The sequence below is a fragment of the Oncorhynchus mykiss genome, chromosome 3 (assembly GCF_057628025.1).
Source record: "Oncorhynchus mykiss isolate SJ-2025 chromosome 3, ASM5762802v1, whole genome shotgun sequence".
Classification (NCBI taxonomy): Eukaryota; Metazoa; Chordata; class Actinopteri; order Salmoniformes; family Salmonidae; genus Oncorhynchus; species Oncorhynchus mykiss.
The window spans coordinates 44967273-44981464 of record NC_143024.1 but is presented as its reverse complement, the minus strand read 5'-3'; the positions used below and the strand labels follow the sequence as shown (position 1 = coordinate 44981464).

At 44.3% G+C, this 14192-nt stretch overlaps 1 protein-coding gene across 1 annotated transcript; it reads left to right on the top strand.

Annotated features, from left to right (window-relative positions):
- The first annotated feature begins 7894 nt into the window (after positions 1 to 7894).
- On the top strand, positions 7895 to 14190 carry prss35 (serine protease 35). Its single transcript, XM_021596338.3, has 2 exons — positions 7895 to 8634; positions 11621 to 14190. Exon 2 carries the CDS (start codon positions 11640 to 11642, stop codon positions 12927 to 12929), a length of 1290 nt encoding a protein of 429 aa, XP_021452013.2. The 5' UTR covers positions 7895 to 8634; positions 11621 to 11639; the 3' UTR covers positions 12930 to 14190.
- Positions 14191 to 14192: the final 2 nt, after the last annotated feature.

Below are 14192 nucleotides of genomic sequence, written 5' to 3'. Positions count from 1 at the left end.
TTAAAATGTTGACTACTTTTACTTTTACTTTGCTACATTCCTAAAGTAACAAATGCACTTTTTACTCCATTCATTTTCCTTGACACCCAAAAGTACTCGTTACATTTTGAACAGCTAGCAGGACAGGAAACTGGTCCAATTCACACACTTATCAAAAAATAATTCCTGGTCATCCCTACTGCATCTGATCTGGCAGACTCACTAAACACAAATGCTTCACTTGTAAATTATGTCTGAGTGTTGGAGTGTGCCCCTGGCTATCTGTAAATAAAAAATAAAAAATGTTTCTGTCTGGTTTGCCTAATATAAGGAATTTGAAATACTGTAAACTTTTACTTTTGATACTTAAGAATATTTTACTGGGTGACTTTCACTACTTGAGACATTTTCTATTAACGTAACTTTACTTATACTCAAGTGTAAATGTTCGTTGTCCGTTGCTTATGCTTTCCCTTACCATAACCCCAACCACCACCATGGGGCACTCTGTTCAAAACGCTGCCTTCTGCCAGGTACAGTTGAAACCGGAATTAATCCTGTGAAGAGCACACTTCTCCAGCATGCTGGTGGCCATCGAAGGTGAACATTTGCCCACTGAGGTTGGTTACGACCTCAAACTGCAGTCAGGTCCAGACCCTAGTGAGGACGACAAGCACACAGATGATCTTCCCTGAGACGGTTTCTGACAGTTTGTGCAGAAATACTTTGGTTGTGCAAACCCACAGTTTCATCAGCTGTCCGTGTGGCTGGTCTCAGATGATCCCGCAGGTGAAGAAGCCGGATGTGGGGGTCCTGGGCTGGCGTGGTTACATGTGCTCTGTAGTTGTGAGGCCGGTTGTACACACTGCCAGAATCTCTAAAACGACATTGGAGGCGGCTTATGGTAGAGAAATAAACATTAAATTATCTGGCAACAGCTTTGGTGTACATTCCTGCAGTCAGCATGCCCATTGAACGCACCCTCAAAACTTGAGACATCTGTGGCAATGTGTTGTGTGACAAAACTGCACATTTTAGAGAGGACTTTTATTATCCCCAACAGAAGATATTATGTTGGCATAGGAGAAATGCTCACTAACAGAGATGTAAACTAATATGTGCACAAAGTGTTTGAGAAATATGCTTTTTGTGCGCATGGAACATTTCTGCAATCTTTTATTTCAGTTCATGAAACATGGGACCAACACTTTATATGTTCCGTTTATATTTTTGTTCAATGTACGTAATTGGTCACAAAAGACTATATCAGGGGATGACCTATGCTGTCCCAGTGGTCAACAGTTCCTCAAAAGGTCCATAGGTGTGGACGGTAGTTGAACAGGATCTAGTGTATTTAGCTCTCAGGTCTACAATGATAATGAACTATTATTGAATACTTTCCAGGGGTTGTGTTTTTTTGCATAATTTAAGATGTCTCATAGGGTGTTCGGTAGAGAGGTATCATTGAGTTCAAGGTCAGTCCTATGGTCCGTGCGTGCATAAGTTCATAAGCAGGTGTGAATCTGTGTTCTGTCAGCCTTCTATCAATATGGCTACAGTTTCTACTGTAAAACTTGGCATGCTAAACTTTTACTCAGGTATTTACAATTACAGTTTTTACTTGATTGCTAAGACACTTTTAATGAAACTGGGGTCCACTCCATCATAACCAAATGAGCACAACACTATTATTTTTTTTGCAAAACGTCATTTCTCATTGCTTTCACACACACAATGCAAATTCTAAGCACATGAAAGAGGTCATCTCTGAGCTACTGTTTGTAAGAATGGACCAAGTAAGAGGCCGAGGGCAAGGACAAAGGAGAGGCAGAGGTAGAGGCCGAGGCAGAGGCCGAGGGGAAGGACAAAGGAGAGGCAGAGGCAGAGGCCGAGGCAGAGGGGAAGGACAAAGGAGAGGCAGAGGCAGAGGCCGAGGCAGAGGGGAAGGACAAAGGAGAGGCAGAGGCAGAGGCCGAGGCAGAGGGGAAGGACAAAGGAGAGGCAGAGGCAGAGGGGAAGATAGTTCATCTTGTAAAAGGTCAAATAAAGCCTTTGTTTCTGGATTTTCATATTCAGTGACATTCTTTCTGCGTTGGTCATCTTTGGTAAAAATCATTTTGGGACTGAAGAAGACAGCCCATGCTGTGATAATATGTTTACTTGTCTTTAATGGTGCATACTGTAATTATAGTTTAAACAAATGGCACAGATACATAAAAGACGGTCAACCATGTTAGGGTTAGGGTCTTAATGCATTTTGCAAACCAAATGTGTCATTTTGGCCAACGTGTCTCAGTTTGGGGCTACGTGTTAATTATTTTTGAAAAAGTGAATTCTGTTTTGACAAATGTGCTCAAGCAATCGTAAAAAAAAAACGGTTCCGAGATAGATCTAAGTGGGACCGTGTGTGTATGTGTGTGTGTGAGCGCGTGCGTGCGTGCGTGCGTTTGAATGTCTGTGAGCTCTCGTGACATTTGTTCATGTAAATGTACACAAGTAATCCAAAGGAGTGTAACCCTACTAAGCAGATCAGGTGGATGGAACTGACTTGCTTTTCAGGCTCTCAGGTTCACTGGTCAGTGCCATAGGTGCCCCTATAGGACTGAATGTGCAACAAGAAGTCAGAGAATTACCCCACCCATACGCTATAACAACCTATGACTGTTGCCATGGCAACCGCTTCAACGCGAGACAAAAGAAACACAGTAACTTTTCTGTTTGCAGTCCAAAGTCAAAGGTCGTGAATGTGGGGTGAGAGAGGCTCTAAATGGGAAAGCAGTGAGTGATGTTTCTGGTTATGTTTAGGGTCTGCGGAGTGCACAGACGGGCTTTTGTGCCTCGGAACACCCTTGCAGGAAGTCCTCCTTCTGCATTCAGAAGTTCAAGGGTGTTCTAGGGAGTTGAGGCAGCTCAACGTTTGGGTGATGTATGATGGTGTATGTTTTAGACGAAGGAGCCAGTGTCCAGTTTCAACCTAATAAATCACTATGAATCACTAAGACCTGAACATCCAGCTGTCCTCTTACTGTACAGGGGGTATAGAGATTAACTGCAGGGGACATGGAGACATATCTATTTGTTTTCAGTTTAGAGGTGAAGTACGGGGTACTGATTTACAACTTTGATTCAAACAATAACCTAACCGATTATGACTTTGGTCTATTATATGGGCAGACCACACCATTAAACCACCTCAGTAGGCAGTAATGACCCAGCCTTCGCTGCCACACGCTTTATTTGGCCATTTAGCCACTCTTCACAATTCTCACTGAACACAGACTGCCATTGATCAGCAGGGCCTCTAAAGTTTAAACCTCTCTCGCTATCGCGTTCTCCATATGACTCTCTCTTCCAGCCTCTCTCTCTCGCAACCTTACCTTTCTCTCGCTCTCTCTTTTGCACTCTCTCAATTTTGTTCCTTATCAACCTCTCTCTCTCTCTCTCTCTCTCTCTCTCTCTCTCTCTCGCATGCACGCACACACACGCACATGGAGGAGGGGCTGATGCGCTCTACAATGTTTGTGAGAGCATCAGTGAGTGTAAGCCTACTGTACATCAAGGTGAGTGACAATGTGACTACATGTGGATCAGTTTCCAAGTGACATCCTGTAATCCACCAAATATGCATCACTGTACCTCCCTTTTCTCTCCATTGAACACATTCTTTCCATCGCTCTTTTCTTGGCTCCTTGGGGCTTTGCCAATCGCCACTGCATTCCCATCTTCCAGAGTCCCTGCCTTTTCCACTGGCCCTGGCCTGAGCTCACAGGTCCATAGACAATGTGCTGACATGCTTAGCTTTTCCAACACTCAACTTTGAACACACACTCTCTCAATCAGGAATTAGTTGCTAGCTCATCATCACATTGTCCGAGTTCACTATGATACACACATTCTTAAGAAGCAAATACTGGACCTTTTATTTCCATCAACACATTTTCTTCCAAAGGCTATTGTTATCATACATGTCGATCCAGAACATCCCAAGCATGCTCAATGGGTGACATGTCTGGTGAGTATGCAGGCCATGGAGTAATTGCTACATTTTCAGCTTCCAGGAATTGTGTACAGATCCTTGCGACATGGGGCTGTGCATTATCATGCTGAAATGAGGTGAAGGCGGCAGATGAATGGCCCAACAATGGACATCGGGATCTCATCACAGTATCTCTGTGATTGCCATAGATAAAATGCAATTGTGTTTGTTGTATGTAGTTAAGCCTGTCCATACCAGAACCCTTTATCTCCTCCGATAATCCGTGCAGGAACATGTCGAACAGCGCTTCCGGGTTCCAGGTAGCCTCCTCTACTAGCGTGCTGAACTCCACCACATAGTCTACCACACTGAGGGAGTCCTGCCGAAGCTGGAGTAACTTCTGGGCAGCATCTCTCCCAGACACCAGAGCCTTAAACTTTTCTCACCTCTGCCAGGAATACCTCCAGACTGAGGCTGCTCCCACACCACCGTGGCCCAGACGAGTGCCCTACCGGACATCAGCGTAATAATGTATGCTATCTTCGAGCGGTCTGAGGGGAATGAAGAAGGCTGCAGCTTGAAAACGAAGGAGCACTGAGAGAGAAAGGCCCAGCATGTTTTGGAATCTCCATTGTAGCACTCCGGGGGAGGTAAGTGGGGTTCCCGGGAAACTGAGGTGACGGTGCTGCTACCGGCCGGGTTACTGAGGTGCTGGGAGGTTACTGTTGTGGTAGGCTGCCTGGTAAGCAAACCAAATAACTTCTACGGCAATGCGTCCAATGCTAGGTCGTGACGTTCAGCCACATCCTGGAACCCTTCCATCAAACCGCGAAGCAACTCCTTGTGTCTACTAAAAATGGCTCCTTGGGTGGACATGGATTTGAGTCAGTCATGACCAGTTCGTACTATCAGGTTTCAGGTAAGACCCAAGTGCAGACTCTGTAGAAGTAACAATGATTATTGCAAAAACAGGGGCAGGCAAATGACAGGTCAAGGCAGGCAGGGGTCAATAATCCAAAGTAATGGCAAAGGTACAGGATGGCAGGCAGGCTCAGGGGCAGGCAGAGTGGTCAGGCAGGCGGGCTGAGATTCAAGACAGGCAAGGGTCAAAACCAGGAGGATGAGAAAAAGAGCGACTGAGGAAAAACAGGAGCTGAGAAAACGCTGGTTTACTTGAACAAACAAGACGAACTAGCACAGACAGACAGAAAACACAGGTATAAATACCCAGGGGATAAGTGGGGAAGATGGGCGACACCTGGAGGGGGGTGGAGACAAGCACAAGGACAGGTGAAACAGATCAGGGCGTGACAGTTTTTTTTTCTTCCCAATGTACCTCTTCAGTGTTTTTTAAAATCTCTTGCTGCTGCTTGAACGGGCATCTTCTCTCATCTCACTTCCTTGGCTGCCCTCAAAGTGGGCTAGACCCCTGCTTGTTTTATGTTTGTGTACAAGGGGCATGATGATGCCAGCTCTGTAACAATAAGAATGCACTATCTTGAGTTCATATGCATGACACGTTGCATAAAACTGACCAAATGTAATCATGATTTGTATGGGGTATGGTGACCATTGGCTCAACTTACCCTAGGCCAAACATTCTGACTATATTAGCCTACAAGGATGCACTTTCATGCTAGGTGTAGGACCTCATAATGTAGCTTATCAAGACCCCAGTTGATGTACAGTGGGGCAAAAAAAGTATTTAGTCAGCCACCAATTGTGCAAGTTCTCCCACTTAAAAAGATGAGAGAGGCCTGTAATTTTCATCATAGGAACACTTCAACTATGACAGACAAAATGAGAAAAAAAATCCAGAAAATCACATTGTAGGATTTTTAATGAATTTATTTGCAAATTATGGTGGAAAATAAGTTATTGGTCACCTACAAACAAGCAAGATTTCTGGCTCTCACAGACCTGTAACTTCTTCTTTAAGAGGCTCCTAAGGCCTCCACTAGTTACCTGTATTAATGGCACCTGTTTGAACTTGTTATCAGTATAAAAGACATCTGTCCACAACGGTCAACAGGCACACTCCAAACTCCACTATGGCCAAGACCAAAGAGCTGTCAAAGGACACCAGAAACAAAATTGTAGACCTGCACCAGGCTGGGAAGACTGAATCTGCAATAGGTAAGCAGCTTGGTTTGAAGAAATCAACTGTGGGAGCAATTATTAGGAAATGGAAGACATACAAGACCACTGATAATCTCCCTCAATCTGGGGCTCCACGCAAGATCTCACCCCGTGGGGTCAAAATGATCACAAGAACAGTGAGCAAAAATCCCAGAACCACACGGGGGGACCTAGTGAATGACCTGCAGAGAGCTGGGACCAAAGTAACAAAGCCTACCATCAGTAACACCTATGCCACCAGGGACTCAAATCCTGCAGTACCAGACGTGTCCCCCTGCTTAAGCCAGTATATATCCAGGCTCGTCTGAAGTTTGCTAGAGAGCATTTGGATGATCCAGAAGAAGATTGGGAGAATGTCATATGGTCAGATGAAACCAAAATATAACTTTTTGGTAAAAACTCAACTCGTCGTGTTTGGAGGACAAAGAATGCTGAGTTGCATCCAGAGAACACCATACCTACTGTGAAGCATGGGGGTGGAAACATCATGCTTTGGGGCTGTTTTTCTGCAAAGGGACCAGGATGACTGATCCGTGTAAAGGAAAGAATGAATGGGGCCATGTATCGTGAGATTTTGAGTGAAAACCTCCTTCCATCAGCAAGGGAATTGAAGATGAAACGTGGCTGGGTCTTTCAGCATGATCCCTAACACAGCGCCCGGGCAACGAAGGAGTGGCTTCGTAAGAAGCATTTCAAGGTCCTGGAGTGGCCTAGCCAGTCTCCAGATCTCAACCCCATAGAAGATCTTTGGAGGGAGTTGAAAGTCTGTGTTGCCCAGCAACAGCCCCAAAACATCACTGCTCTAGAGGAGATCTGCATGGGGGAATGGGCCAAAATACCAGCAACAGTGTGTGAACACCTTGTGAAGACTTACAGAAAACATTTGACCTCTGTCATTGCCAACAAAGGGTATATAACAAAGTATTGAGATAACCTTTTGTTATTGACCAAATACTTATTTTCCACCATAATTTGCAAATAAATTCATTAAAAATCCTACAATGTGATTTTCTGGTTTTTTTTCTCCTTTTGTCTGTCATAGTTGAAGTATACCTATGATGAAAATTACAGGCCTCTCTCATCTTTTTAAGTGGGAGAACTTGCACAATTGGTGGCTGACTAAATACTTTTTTGCCCCACTGTATACAACAATCTTCAAGCAATCTACTTTGGTTAAGATACAAGCTCATAAAGCTCATAATTTGACTTTGTGAAAATCCATTTTTTTGGAGCTAACTTGCATGCCACTTATTCCATGTGGGTTCTTCCTTCACAGGCTCCTTCACAGACAGTATTGTTTCCTACAAACAAGGGGTGGCTGAACTAACACTTTGGCTCAGCTTACCCCACTCTCCCCTACAGTGTTCTCTTCCAAACATTAATTTGTAATTCTACTCAACACGTTTTTGTACATTCAGCTCGCTGTGAGCAAAGTTTGTTGAGTGAACAAATGTTCAATCCATTAGCTCAAATTCCTTGTCCTTCTGAAGTCCACCCAACTCACAAAAATAATGCTGATTCATTTGTTTTGTTTTTTACAGTACATGGATAGTCAAGTGTGGCAGAGGAGGCTGGTGGGAGGAGCTAGAGGAGGACAAGCTCGTTGCAATGACTGGAATAGAATTAATGGAATGGAATCAAACATGTGGATTCCATATGTTTGATGTGATAGACACCTTTCCATACATTCCATTTCAGTCTTTACAATGAGCCTATCGTCAAAATAGCTGCTCCAACCAGCCTCCTCTGATTAGTGTGGGTGGTTCCCTTTATCTTTACAGATGCAGATCCAAGTGAAGCACATCCTCCCTATAAAACGGAAATGAGCATCAATTCGGTTGCGCTATACCCCGTTGGACAGTTAGCTTCACTATTCTTGGCATGTTTTCGTGAATAGTGCTCTCTGTCGCGGCATGGGTGCATATGGCGCAAAGACCCCCTGCCATTGTGTTTACCACCTCATCGAGCACAGAGACAAGTGCAGCAGATGTGGGAGTTCAGACGGGCGACAATGAAAGCAGTCTGCGAGTGCCATTGTGGGCTCCCTGGAACTAATTCCAGTCGCCGGTCGAATGAAAGCTCGATTGAATAAAGCGCAGAAAATGACACTGAAATGTAATATTTATTTCATAGGGCGCAACAGCATCTCATGAACACAGTATCCCATTGACGGCCATATATAACTATTGGATTGCATAGACTGACAAACACTCACTTATTCATTCAATCAATCAATCCAGCATTTTTTTTAGCTGAACCGGCTGGTCACTCCCATGTACGCCTATGTAAACAGCTTTGTCGAAAGTGAAAAAATATTTTTCAGACTTGTCTTCCCTCCTCCCTCTCTCAGCATCAAGCGCAGCCCGCACGGAGGGCTCTGGCTGCTGCGACTTTCTCTCAGCCTCTTTGGTGCAAATGTGATGAGGAGAAGGGAACTTCGTCCACTGATAAGAAGACGTCTTAAATGCAATAGCAGTTTCTTTCTGGAAATAAGAAACTGATTTGAGGATTTGTCATATCGATCAATCGAATGCAAGCAGGTATGGAGCTGCAGAGGCTTTTGTTTATTATGAGTTCATTATTTTCATAATACGGTTTTTGGTTTATTTTCTTGATAATGGAGATATTGAAAATGTGCTAAATTATATATTGATGGGAATTTTCATTTTATTGTATTCATTACTTGGCTAATATTGTTTTGGATGATAATTTGTATTTGTTAAAGCATTTTTTTTTTTACTGTCTAAGTAGTCATTGAGACAATAACATGGAACAGGTGAGAGTTAGCTTTTTACATGCAAATGTGGTAGGTTAATTCATTAACTCATTTTATTTTATTCTTGTTTCGTTTTTAGGCTACAATCTTATGTATATATTTTCACATAGACTTCTTAAAAATCAAATATTTTAGATATAGTAGCATAAAACAATTATTTATAATTCACACAATTTATTTAACCATGAGATTAGAAACCTATTTTGCCAGGTTATTATGCATTTTTATATTAATAGCCAACTCATGGCTTTATTGATAACCAATAGTTGATCACATTTTCCATTTCCAAGATAGGTTGCGTGATAGTCTAGTTATTAGCAAAAACATATCTGCATCATAATTACTGAAGTTAGGACCAAGAGGACACTTTAGGACCAAGAGGACACCCTTGCTTGCAGTGATTTTTATTGTATCGACATTTTTCCACAATGATTTTAGAGGATATTTTCCCATAAAAATCCGAATTATGAACAAAGAAATTAAGGAACGCGCGAGAGAGATTGCAATCTAGCACCATCTTTTGGTGGCCTTGTGCGTCATTCTTTCGACCATGCGCTGGAGTGGAAAATGGTGTATGGTATGGCGTTTGAGAGATTATACTGTTATGGAAAATCTCTCAGTTAAATGCAGGCCTTCTTTAACATCAAATTATACCCGGCAACATATCAGTTTCTGCTCTTTCCTCAATAATTGCACTTTTTCTGTTGAATTTGTGCTATTTCTTGGTCTGGGAGATAGTGTCTTTTTGGCCAGAAACCTGGGTCAAATTCCTGACACCACATTTCAAATTCATTGAGTCATTCTTATGTCATTTTTTATATTCTACCTTGTTTTATTTAAGGGTAAGGTTGGTTTGAAGATGTATGGTGTTGTGTACATGGCTATCCCATCCACAGTTGAGCGATTTGATTTGTAGACACAAACCGAGGCCAATAAATCAGAATCTTCAGGTGTCAAGACCTACCATTGACAGAACTGCATTAAGATGCCATAAAATGGCATAATACATGCTATCCTGGGATAGGTCATGTGTGGCCTTTGCCCTGACAGTAGACATACCACTTGTCTGAAACGGACAGGGCATATGGTTTGCTACATGAGGTGGAAGAAGGAGAACTCCCCTGTGGGAGGTGTGGTTGGATAATGCCAAACTGACCTGGTCCCCTGTAGCCTATGGTTGGCGATGCAACAGTACACCCTTGGATGGGATTATTTCCTACCGTCCATCTCCTTCATCCGTCCACCGTGCAACGCCTGGCGGCTTTTCACTTTAACACTGCCTAGCATCTGATTGAATGGGAATGCAAGGAAGACACCTGACCACCGACGCTCGCCCCTCCCTCACAGGCTCGGCCTCCGTTTGGAAGGCCAGATGTTAGTCAGCATGCCAAAGGCTATTTAGGCTCTTCAAACAGGCTGGATGAATGTACTGTAATCACATCGGGTTGTTTTTCTCCTCATTTTACCTCTATCCCATCCCACCATTGTTCGAAATGGTTGTTGGATTTGCACGACAGCAGTACTGCTTAGGCCCCTTTATGAACTACACCGTAGCTCAAATGACTTCCCCCCGTTCTATTCTCTGTATAGAATTGTGGTTGAGCTACATCTACACAGCTGCTGACAAAGGGCTATTTCTCTGCTCGGTAGTGCAGTGATGGTCTGTTGAATGGATTTATATTTCCTCCACGGCTATCAGCCCCATTAGCACCCTCACACTTAGCGAGTTACTCCTCAGTTCGGCCACAGGCTAACTCTCTTCTTGTGTGATGTCATGTCGGCCTATGTCTTCAAACTGTGGGCGGAATGAAGCAGAGAGCAGCATAGAGTCCGAGAGAAACCAGATATGGTCATTACTGACAGCTAAAGGCTAACCATGTGGCTAAGCTCCAAGCCACCATCTCAGTACAGTCAGAGCCCCAGTGATGGTCCTCTCCTCCTCCTCTCTTCCCCACTGGCCACAGCCTCCACTCAGCCTCAGGCTCCATAAATCTCCTCTCAACCACACAGCTCCTATGTCAACTCAATGAAATGCTATGATTTCTTGAGACTGTCAGTTATATTTAAACGTTTCCATATGAAGATGCTGCTACACCTTCTTTTTGTTGATATGAGCATTTTGAAGATGGCTGTGTCCATGAAAACAACTGTGCTAGTAAACAAGGAGTGCTCTTGGGTCTTTTGTTAGCCACAGGCACAGCCCACTTTTTTTTGACAGCGTCGCTTCTTCTCAGTGCTCTGAATTTGGCAACTTGTGAGATGTTCATTTTCTGGATTACATTGCCCTCCTGTGGATGTGGCACGCTGGTGCTGGATGTATTTTGGGGAAGAGAGGATTTGACCTCATTTATCTTTGTCTGAGTATGTTTCTATTCGGAGTCAGACGTATAAAAAATACCCTCCAAATGAAATGCCATCCCATCCCAGCTGAAAAGTTTGACCATCAACAGATGGATGCCTCAAACTGTAAATTGGCAACCGTGGTTTCTGTGACAACCACATGAGAATGTGTTCCAGTAGAAAGTTTTTACTAACCCATCTCAGAGTTGGTTGGCTATACTGCTTGTGTGTATGTTGTGGAAGTAGAGCAGCATCACATCTAATCTTTCCGTCTATTCTGTTCAATAGACATATGAAGCCATTTAAAAAGAAAACACATGCATGTTGACAAAGCATTGACAGCACACTGTATTTGCACCTCAGCGTTCTCCACCATTCCTTATAGTGTCTTTCTCTCCTCTCCCCTCCAGAGCCAGGCCCATCTGCACAATGGGCCCCGTACCCCTGTGTCTCCTGCTCTCAGTGACGTCACTGGTCGTGGTGGTGGCTGTGGAAGCACAGGAGGCCACAGGAGGAGATGATGAGTATACCTGGCCACAGTGGAAGCTGCCGCTGGTGAGGAACAGGAGGACGATGGCCCTTAGCAGCCCCGGCTTCATGGCCAAACCTCAGGGTGAGCTGAACGGGACCTGTGGGATTGAGTGCCAGCGTCGCCTCCCCGACCCCTCCCTGGCTGACCTGGAGGAGTTCCTGTCCTATGAGACGGTGTACGAGAACGGAACGCGCACCCTGACCTCCGTGTCTGTGCAGGGCCTCAACGAGGTCAACGCTTGGCCTGCTGGGAACTCCTCCCCTTCCTCCAAGTCGCGCCGCAGACGGGAGGTCTACGGCACAGACACACGCTTCAGCATCGCTGACAAGCAATTCTCCACTAAGTACCCCTTCTCCACCTCCGTCAAGATCTCCACGGGCTGCTCTGGTGTCCTGTTATCCCCCAAACACGTCCTGACGGCCGCCCACTGCATCCACGACGGACAGGACTACGTGAGCGGAGCACAGAAGCTACGCGTGGGCGTCCTCAAGGAGAAATCCCGGCGTGGGAAAGGAGGGAAGGGGAAGAGAGGACGGGGGAAAGGCAAGAGGAGGAAAGGGGGAGAAGACAAGGAAGAAGAAGAGAAAGAAGAGAAAGATGGAGGGAAAGAGAGGAAAAGAGGGAAAGGGAAGGACAGAAAGAGCCGCAGTCGTCGCAGCGCAGAGGTAGAGAAGCCATCCTTCCGGTGGACCAGAGTGAAGCAGACCCAGGTCCCTAAAGGTTGGTTCAAAGGCGGGGCGTCGGACGGTGTGGCGGCTGACTATGACTATGCCGTGCTGGAGCTGAAGAAGGCCCAGAAGGTCAAGCACATGGACCTGGGCGTCATCCCCTCGGTCAAGAAGCTGCCCGCCGGCAGGATCCACTTCTCAGGCTTCGACGATGACCGGCCCGACAACTTGGTGTACCGCTTCTGCTCGGTGTCGGAGGAGTCCAAAGACCTGCTGTATCAGTATTGCGACGCCAAGCCCGGCTCAAGCGGCTCCGGGGTCTACATCCGCCTCAAAGAGCCCGGCAAGAAGAAATGGAAGAGGAAGATCATCGGGGTGTTCTCAGGCCACCAGTGGGTGGATGTCAACGGCAATGGGGCGCAGCAAGATTACAATGTGGCGGTGAGGATAACGCCCCTCAAGTATGCCCAGATCTGTTACTGGGTCCATGGGGATTCCAGCGAGTGCCGGGACGCCTGAGGGACACACAACATGTCACAACACCCCTCCACCCTCCTCCCTCCATCACGAACGAAACAGGGGCCCGCCTGCCCGACTGCCTTCCTCTGTCTTCTTCTCTATTACCTCCTGTGCTTCCCACAGGCAACTGGCACAGATTGCCTCATCACAGCATTCATCGCACACAAGCGGCCATACAGACTCCCTGTTGTTGATTACAGGAACTCGTCAACAGATCAAAGAGAACTATGGCTGTTCTGCCTTGTCTAATTTATTAAATTATTAAAAAGCAAACATTCTAGAAATGTATGAATATCATGATTTTATATTGCCAGGTCCTACTAGGTCTGTGTTTATGATAACGGGAATATTTTGACAGATTTTTAGGTTTGACCAATTTTGATAGAATGTTGTATATTCAGCTGTTTCTGGGGAGTGATGCTTGTTATTTCATATATTCCAGGCAGCCTTAATGAACGCAGAGATGTCAACATTTTCAAATGTGTTCCCTTTTCTAGCAAAAGGAACAAGAAAGTTTGCATTGGCTTTGGTGAACGACCCAGAAGAAAGCAACATTTATTTTCTGAGAAATTAACATTTGAGTATATTAAGAGGTTATAACTGACTTTTTTCTAAATATTTTCTAAATCAACGTGCTGGTGTTTAAAATAATGTATATCTAGATCTTTTGAGTTTCCTGTAAATGTCCCTTTTTGTAAAACTACCTTTTCTTATAAGATTATGTTTCCATGACTAATTAGTGAAAGGTTCCAAAGGGATCCTGGAAAAAATATGATTGTTTTCAGTCCTACCGTTTCGTTCTTTTTTTTTTTACCCTAGCAGTGCATTAAAATGTGGTTTCATTGCCATACACATAAAAATGATGGTGCTTATCAAGAGACTTGGTGCTAATTTCATAAATATAAAATTGTGCACTTTGGGGAGACCTATCGGAATATATGTTTGGTAGCCTAGTACTGTAACGATGTATTTAATATGAGGCTACACAGGGGATTTCATGTAACAGAGCTTTCAGATTAAAAACGTTATTTCGATATTCAGTTTTCCATTAGATTCATGTCATTTGAAGGCTAGTGGTGACAACAAATGCCATAATGGTATGTGATGATAACAATCATCATTCTAAAGTGTTCATGCTGATGCATCTTGTTTATTATGTACCACAATGTATACGAGTTTGCCATTGATGACCAAACACAATAAAATGAATAACATTTCACCATGATTGAAAAAACAACAATTAAACCAAGATTACAACTTGTA